Raw genomic sequence first — 9829 nt, 5'->3', positions numbered from 1 at the left:
CCGAAGCTTTCAGTCAACTGAAGGCTGAAGCCTACGGGAAAATATCAAGCTATCCGGGAATCGCTGTGGAAACTGCGTGTGAAGCAACTCACTCGCTCTAAACGATGCGTAATAGAGTGAGTCAGAAAAGGTCAACAGTTCATACTCGGTACAGTAGGTAATTGTTTGAGCCATGACGAGTTTTCACGATAACTAACGATGACCATATAACGTCGGAGCTTACGTACCTAACAGTTAACGATAATTTTCTACTTATTTACGCTAAGAAAAGTACTTACCTATTTTCAATGTTTGGTTTATATTGCCTTCGTTAATTCAGTTGTATTGATTTTAATTTGTTATCAACTAATTTTGCTTTAATGAGTTTATATCACCACGTAATTAAGTAGATTAATCAGTTGGGACATTAATTAGAGCCACGAGGATTTTAATTAATTTGGTAGCTGCATGGTTCTGTTAGATATTAGGCGTTGAAATGAAAACATTTTTTAGAAGACTGGACATTGGGCAATGCAATGTTTGTGTCCCACCACGCGACTAATAAAATTGGATTGGTTTGGAAAAGGTTTTGGCAATCAGGTATGTATCGATGTAAATTGGGATTTTTGACAACCACAAAAAATTTCATTATAAAGAGGTAAGTTTTGATTTTTGGTCCGTTTGTTATGAAAAAGCTCCGATCACAACAGAAAACGCTAAAATGAACGCCTTACTCCGAAACTACTGGACCAATAATTAAAAAATAATATTTAACTAATCATCATCCTCATTATCAACCCATATTCGAGGTCGGTCGAGGAGCTCGAGTCTCCTTTCAGAATGAAAGGGGTTAGGCCAATAGTCCACCACGCCAGCCCAATGCGGATTAGCAGACTTCACACACGCAGAGAATTAAAAAAGGGTTTCCTCACGATGTTTTCCTTCGGCGTTTAACTAATGCAAAATATTATTAGCAAGAAACGTGGGCTTTATCCCCATAATCTCACTGGAATAGAAACTACTGGATCGCGTAGAGACTAATGTTGTTGCAAATATCAGCATCAGCTGGTCATCAGCTTTATTTTAAACATCAGCATATTTTGTTGTAATAAGTACAGAAGCTAAAAAAATGTAAAATTTATATCATCATCATCATCATCATATCAGCCGATGGACGTCCACTGCAGGACATAGGCCTTTTGTAAGGACTTCCAAACATCACGATACTGAGCCACCTGCATCCAGCGAATCCCTGCGACTCGCTTGATGTCGTCAGTCCACCTGGTATGGGGTCGGCCAACACTGCGCTTACTAGTGCGGGGTCGCCATTCTAGCACTTTGGGGCCCCAACGTCCATCAGCTCTTCGAACTATGTGCCCCGCCCATTGCCACTTCAGCTTCACAACTCGTTGAGCTATGTCGGTGACTTTGGTTCTTCTGCGTATCTCCTCATTTCTGATTCGATCACGCAGAGATACTCCTAACATAGCTCGTTCCATCGCCCGCTGTGTGACTCTGAGCCTTCTTTTTTTTTTTTTTTTCTTTCTTATCTCCTCCTTTCCTTCCTGGTACCGCAGTTTACGTGCAGTTTCTGAGCCTTCTTATGAGGCCCATAGTTAGCGACCAAGTCTCGGAACCATAGGTCATCACTGGCAACACGCACTGTTCGAAGACTTTTGAAGACAAAAGACAAAAAACAAAATTTATATATAACATCGTAAAAATAAGCACATTGTAGGAAAATAACATAAAATCTGCATCAGCGTCAGCATCCGCTGGTGTGACAAAATTATGCATCAGCAACACCTGGTAGAGACTAGCTAGGCTAGGCTAGTCCCCACGATTTATGAAAAATCTCCTTGCGTAATTGTACCCAAGGAGTTATTTCTTTCTTAAATTGTTTGACTTTACTGAATCGAGTGAACTCAATTGAATGGACCCTTAAACCGCTGCTAAAATAAAGTACCTACACGTGGTTTGTGCAAAATATTATAAGGTTAGGTATGGTATAGCTTAGGTAGGAACCTACATAATAATATTTAGAAGCGCCGTGATAGCCCAGTGGATATGACCTCAGCCTTCGATTCGGAGGGCGTAGGTTCGAATACCGGTGCGGGTCTGCACTTCCAAACTTCTCAGTTACTTATGTGCATTCTAAGAAATCAAATATCACATGTATCAAATGGTAAAAAAAAAATTATCGTGACCCTATATACTCGAAAATTATCTTAATTATTATCTGTGTGTGAAGTCTGCCAATCCGCATTGGGCATAATTATATCCTCGTGGAGGAGACTCGTGCAATCAACTAAAAGGCGACAATGGAAGTAGATAGATACTTACGGCTCATCCTCAATTCCTCAATTAAATAAAATAGATATGACATGAGTCATCACTAAATGGTTGGGAGCAGATTGACACCAAATATTGTGTGCCCCAATTTATGGATGACCTTAAATTCGAATTCAACCATTTACGCGTACCTACTTGGAAATGACGCAGTATACATTCGTAGTATAAGTAGGTCGTCGTTATCAACCCATATACGGCTCACTGCTGAGCTCGAGTCTCCCAGAATGAGAGGGGTTAGGCCAATAGTCCACCACGCTGGCCCAATGCGGATTGGCAGACTTCACACAAGCAGAGAATTAAGAAATTCTCTGGTATGCAGGTTTCCTCACGATGTTTTCCTTCACCGTTTGAGACACGTTATTTAATTTTTTAAAATGCACACAACTGAAAAGTTGGAGGTGCATGCCCCAGACAGGATTCGAACCCACACCCTCCGGAATCGGAGACAGATGTCATATCCACTGGGCTATCACGACTCCGACACGACACGAGTTTAAGTAGGTATAGTAAGTATATAGTATGTACTAAGAGGTAGTACGAGTATATACATATAGTAAGCAATACTGCCTCTATGGACCAATGGTTAGGTTGATACTACGGGTCATGAAGTACTGGATTCAAATGGGACGGAACAGGGAATGTAAGAATTTTTCCAACAAAATTTATTTATTTACTTGAGAAATTAATGACAAAGATTTTTCGTCTTTGTACTCATAAGCGATTGTCGGTTTTTGTCAACACTGCACATTCCTCACAAGAACTACTAGCGGACGCCAGTGATTTTGACAGCCTCCGTGGCGCAGTGGTATGCGCGGTCAATTTACAAGACGGAGGTCCTGGGTTCGATCCCCAGCTGGGCCGATTGAAGTTTTCTTAATTAGGTCGAGGCTAGTTATCACCCTACCGACAAAAAGGTACCGCCAAGCGTTTTAGCGTTCCGGTGCGATGTCGTGTAGAAACCGAAAGGGGTGTGGATTTTCATCCTTCTCCTAACAAGTTAGCCCACTTCTATCTTAGATTGCATCATCACTTACCATCTAGTGAGATTGTACGAGTAGTCAAGGGCTAACTTGTAAAGAATAAAAAAAAAGGTTACGTCCCTTAAGTGATCCGGGTGATAGATACAAGGAATCTGCCGCTCACAGGAGATAAGTCCTTAAGTTGTTGGCGCTTTCAGTGTTCCCGATGCGCTTTTAACAATAACAGAGGAGAGCCTAGTGTCCGGGTGCTGGTTGGGTTGCGGTGGCTTACGAAAAGTTCCTACAGCCCAGTTATCACGCGACGAGTCGGAATAAAGAAGCGTTTTAGTCGGTTGAAGCTCGACATAACCTTCTTTTTACTCGACTGCAAGAAGGGTTATGTTTTTCGCGCGTATCTTGTATGTATGTATGTATGTATGTATGTAATATTCTTTATTACCTCATATCTTCCAAACCACTGAACGGATTTACGTAATTAGGATATCGTTAAATTTGTCTCAATAACCCAAGTGTTCTTAGATAGGTGAAACTAAAAAAAAAAATAACAAGACGACTGTGAGACGCTATAGACTCGAGGTGAAAAAATTTTTTTTTTCTAATATTGCAATATGGGTACCAAATTCAAAAGCTTTTTGTGAGGATTCTAAAATGGTATATCATGTCCATGATTGAAAAAAACTACAATTAGAAAAACATTATTTATTAGTTGTCTATACAAAATACGCGAGGCGGATGACTATAGGTGCGAGCAGGTTTGTGAAGTGAAGTTATAAAATAGACTAAATTAAATATATTGATTATAAAAATCGGCTAAGTGCGAGTCGGATTTGCCCACCGAGCGTTCCGTAGATTTATGAACATTTGCTTAACCTCGGTTGGACGTATAAATTATCGTAGGTACTTTGTCATAAACGTAATAAATAAATCCGAAATTAACCATCTATCGTAAACTAAAAAGTGTGAATCGGGATTCGGGTTTTATTTGTTTAATTAATTTATTTTAAAAGAGCAACTGTCGAGTTTCTTGCTGGTTTCTTCTCAGCAGAACCAGCCTTCCGAACCGGTGGTAGAATCTTTACAAATAGTCTACTGACTTATCAAAAGTACTTGTAAACTGAGCTTACTTGAAATAAATGAATAATTTACTGCAATTACTCGTCCCGGTATGATGCTGGTGGAAGTCGTCAGAGGTATCGGTAGAATAACACATATTATAAGTAATATGTAAATGGATTTTACAAATGACTAGCTGACGCCGCGCGGTTTCACCCGCGTGGTTCCCGTTCCCGTAGGAATACGGGGATAAAATAGAGCCTATAGCACACGAAGATAGAGTAGCTTCCAAACAGTAAAATAATTTTTCAAACCGGTAGTCCCAGAGCCTATTCAAAACATACAAACAAGCAATCAAATCTTTGTGTGATAGGAATTTGTAAAACACGTTAATCTAAATAGTACTGACTGAACCTTTAGAATGTCAGATTAAGGAAGTCCGGTAATTAATAGCTAGGTAAAACACAAGTGGTAGATACACCACCTAATTACCTAAAACTAATTTGAATAGTTTAGTAATTTATTCCATAATTTATAACAAAAAACAGATCTTTAAAACCTTAATTACAACAGCAGCAGCTACAGCATTGGAAAAACTGATTGAAGATAGAAAAATTTAAAAATCAGAAAAAAAAATAACTTCCTCATCCTAGGGATTTTGGGAAAGCTATACAAACTAGTTTTAGATAATTAAGTGGTGTATCTACAGTTTGCGTTTTATCCATTAATTACAGGACACCCTGTATATCTCTGTACCAAATTTCACCTAGAACCTTTCATCTGTATGTGTTATAGGTAGGTAAATGGTGTAAACTTTCCCGACTTCAAATATCTATGGGGCTATACCTATCTAGCTATGTAAAAATAATGAATTAACCACAGTAATTAAAATAAAAAATATTTATTAACTTATTTTTAATACATCGATACTATTGCCTACCTACTGGTAAATTAATTTAATTAAAACAGGTAAAATTCAATATAATTAATATGTAAATGTAATTAACTTGGTACATAGTACATTTGGCGCATAGTGGAGTCTAGCACTCGCAGCGTGATTTTGCTTTAGCTTAGCAACTTCTTTCGTAATACTCCCGATGTTGCGCGCGGGGCGGAGGGCGTGTAGCGATGAACGAAAAACCCACGACTGATGCACGTCACTTCCCCGCACGCACGATTTCACACCCGCGCAGTCTTTCCCCCCGTCGCCCGCATATCATTGGGAGTGTTATCCACGAACTTGCCAGATCATAAGTTCACAATCTTCACAAATACATAAAAATAAATTGTATAAAATAGCTATGAATAATTATATAAATTATAAGTCTAGCTGCAAATTATTATTAGTCCAATTCAATAGGCAAAATATTGGATCATCATAATCATCATCATATCAGCCGATGGACGTCCACTGCAGGACATAGGCTTTTGTAGGGACTTCCAAACATCACGATACTGAGCCGCCTGCATCCAACAAATCCCTGAGACTCGCTTGATGTCGTCAGTCCACCTGGTGGGGGGGGGGGGGGGATAAAATATTGGATAGAATATCATAATACTAATAATAATCATTAGTTGCGCATAATTTATATGCTTACTAAAATCGAATGAAGGATAGGCCAGTTTATTAAATATAAACATACAAAAACGGACCATTATACTAAAATGATTAGATAGTACAAAAAAAGTTGGAGATTCAAGTAAATTTTTATCTATAAAGACATTAAAGAATCTAAAATCTGTAGTATCTAATAGATTGTAGATTACAGTTAAAATATTTAACCTCTATGAGTAAAAAGTTTCAAGAGTTATACAAGAGAGAGTTAAGAGTGCAATAATAAAAACATAATATACTATATAATATAACAAATAATAATTAGCAACAAAAGTGGGTAATCAAAGAGCCCACAGATTTAGATGCATTATTAAAGTATAAATAAAACTATGAATAAGAACCTTTCTCATATTATTACTTAACTTACAGTTTTTACAAACTTATAGCTTGTATGAAATGTCAAAGTCAATGAAATAACAAGCTTTAAAGAGAGATAATTTTAACCTCAGCTTTTTAAAATAGAATCAGTTGCATGGACAAAATACTAAACAAACACATAGATGTATGACAGATCTTTATCACAATCTAAAGCTTGATACAAATATTATTTACCCCTTTGTACCCTCTTAGACTTACTTATAATACTTAAAGTAAAAAAAATAAGTAAATATTTGTACATAAAGTTATCTGGACGGATTTGATACAAATTTAAGTTACTTTTACATTTAACTGTGTAAACATGTTTATTTTAAGGCACAAGTGGGTAAAATATTATCACCTTTTCTTCATTTCTTGTCATATCATTAGAATAATAAGAATGCTTAAAATTATGGTTTTTAGTCACAATGTCAACACATTATATTTAAGAATATTGAGATTCTATTTTCAATTATGTATATAAAAAAAATTATAATAATATATTTATAACAGATTTTTTGATGATATATTAAGGTTATTGTAATTTGTAGTCAGTTTCCATATGTGATTGCTAAGTTTCTTAGCAACACTATCATATTATCAGTTCCAAATTATGTGTTGGCAAGATAGTCTATAGAATATAATCTAGATTCTAGATTAACCACTGTTCAAATTATGTCCTTTAGCTCCTAGACTATATAATATGACTGCCCATATTGGAATTTGGAAATATAGAATATGATTTTTCATGATACCTGTAAAAACTACAATAACTGTCTGCAAATGGAGAATATTAAGGCACACACAATCAAGGTAACAGATGTATGTACATAAGAAGAGTGATTGCATTCATCTGACGAACAGTAACACTCTTCCCAGTATACGCCATTATCGAAAACCCCCCAGTTACATACACCAGTGACTCCAGTTTCTGCTACTGATGCACAGCGTCGGACGACCTGCCTCCATCTGCCATCCCCTGAAATATGATTAATATTTAATTAGTAATTTAAGAGACTTGGTTGCTAACTATGGGCCTCATAAGAAGGCGCAGTCACACAGCGGGCGATGGAACGCTATGTTAGGAGTATCTCTACATGATCGAATCAGAAATGAGGAGATCCGCAGAAGAACCAAAGTCACCAACATAGCTCAACGAGTTGTGAAGCTGAAGTGGCAATGGGTGGGGCACATAGTTCGAAGAGCTGATGGACGTTGGGATCCCAAAGTGCTGGAATGGCGACCCCGCACTAGTAAGCGCAGTGTTGGCCGATCGCCCACCAGGTGGACTGACGACATCAAGCAAGTCGCAGGGATTCGCTGGATGCAGGTGGCTCAGTATTGTGACGTTTGGAAGTCTCTACAAAAGGCCTATGTCCTGCAGTGGATGCCCAGAGGCTGATATGATCATGATGATGATGAATTTTAGAATTTCAACTTCAGGTAAATGTGTAAGTATTTTTTTTGAAGAACTCTCTGATTAAATAAATATCTATAAGCCCTATTCCCCCAAACTAGTCAGATTGTGTACGATAATAGTCACAAAACAGACAGCACTAAAAGCTAAAGCTTTTAGCAATACAAGCAAGGCGCCGTGGCTTGCTTACACCGGCGAGTGTGAAACTTCTCAAGTATTTCCACACATGTACTAGCAGTCTTGTTTTTTTTACTGACATTGTATTTTGTTCTGTGATAAAAGGAATAAATAATATTCAACTCAAAGTAAGGGTGACATATTTCTTTTTTCACTAATATTAAACTGCCAATTATGTGAAGAGTTTATCAGTGTGATAAGTATTATTACACTATATTTGTGTTTGTTAAGGACACACCTCCAGGTACGCTGGTTTCAATACAAAGAACGAACCACCGCCCCTCGGTGATGAGTCCGACCACTCTAACCGTTGAGCTATTGAGGCTCAATTACTTTATAATTACTCTAAAAAATTAAATTTCAGTGTTATATAGGAAGCAATGTGGAACTAGGAACTTCTACTACAGGAATTCATACATGAGCGAGCATAAGTGAAATTAGGAACTATAGCGATTAATTTGAAATCTACACTTACTGTGTTAAAAAATAAGGAAATGGTACTTTTTTGAATGGAGTGGATAGCCATACAGACAAGCTTAGCATGATGCCACAGCATGAAAAAACTTGTTGCCTAATGCTGCAATGCTGTTAGTAACAGAAGTACAGGGTTGGATTGGGTTTAAATGATTTTATATGTTCTAAATTGTCTCAGATCTGGTCTGTCTGTGGGTATGGTGGTAGGCATTCACCATTGGCAGTTACTAGCCCATCAAGAAGACATACTATGAGTGGTACTAACATGCAACAGATGAGATAATCTTCTGAAGTGTCACCGGAAATACTGCTAACTCTGAAATTCCTTTGGTAAGAAAGAGGGGACTAGGACAAAATTTTGTCTGTATTTCTCTTCACAGGTTACATGTTAACACCAACATTTGGCATTTCGGTACACCCAGTAGAAACTAAAATCATAGGCCAGGCCTGCGCCCTGCTCACATTTTATGTCACTTGTCATCAGGTGAAATAGCAATTACAGCAGACAGGATATTATTTTTTATCATCCCTATTAACAGGCATTTCCAACGATGTGATCCATCATTGATTTTCATCAGGTCTAATTATTGATGATTGATGTTGATCTAAATCAAGGTATGAAATAAAAACAAACTCACATATAAATCCTTTAGGGCCTTGTTGTGTGAGTTTCATACAGAATGACCCCGGCATATGAGATTCATCGCTGTTACATTCTACGGCTATGTGACTATCTGTATCGAACTTTTTGTAGGCGCCGCAGACGTCTTCTTCTAAACTTTGTGACGATGCACATTGGTAACATCTCACACAAAAAACTGCAACATCATATAATATGAGTTTATTATTTTAAGTAATTAAGTCAAAAACATTTGTAAAGAGTTCTAATTTTAAAAAATGCAAACTTATATATTAACTTTGTTTACCTGTCGGCAGAGTACACAAGACGAATAAAAATGATGCTTTGATTATCATTTTGATTTATCAAATCTACTATAGGCTTTACTACTATGTCTTGGAGTTGGGAAATATGTTTATTATACTTTGAAATTAATGTTTAAATTAAAACAGATTCAGTCAGTCACGCCCTCCTTTTGAAATATAAGTTTTTTGAATCAATCATAAACACATTCAAACATAGAAACGGACGTCAAGTGTCAACGTCAAAGTCAAACGATCACTCACCTAACGACATAGCCACAGAGTAAATTTTGACTTTGCTCAACCGTCAACGACAAGGAACCAAGGATTATAGAACTATAGTCACAGATACTACAGTTCATCTTTGTCAGGTTTGTAGTCTATGGATATGAAGTTTATGAAGTAAGAACCAAAGAACTATGAAATAAAGGCCTGAGACAGATTTTAGTTCCACCCGCTTCCACTTTGGCTCTGAACGCTAGTGTCGCAACTCTTCTGTCATTG

At 37.3% G+C, this 9829-nt stretch overlaps 1 protein-coding gene across 1 annotated transcript; it reads right to left on the bottom strand.

The window, feature by feature from the left end:
* Positions 1-5249: 5249 nt before the first annotated feature.
* On the bottom strand, positions 5250-9560 carry LOC112046531 (uncharacterized). The gene is made up of 3 exons (XM_024083196.2): positions 9331-9560; positions 9043-9222; positions 5250-7315 (listed from the first exon to the last, which is right to left on the bottom strand). Exons 1-3 carry the CDS (start codon positions 9377-9379, stop codon positions 7101-7103), a joined length of 444 nt encoding a protein of 147 aa, XP_023938964.1. The 5' UTR covers positions 9380-9560; the 3' UTR covers positions 5250-7100.
* Positions 9561-9829: the final 269 nt, after the last annotated feature.

This window comes from Bicyclus anynana, chromosome 19 (genome assembly GCF_947172395.1).
Source record: "Bicyclus anynana chromosome 19, ilBicAnyn1.1, whole genome shotgun sequence".
NCBI classification, from domain to species: Eukaryota; Metazoa; Arthropoda; class Insecta; order Lepidoptera; family Nymphalidae; genus Bicyclus; species Bicyclus anynana.
Note: the sequence above shows the minus strand (reverse complement) of the source record. Positions and strands in the feature narration are given on the sequence as shown.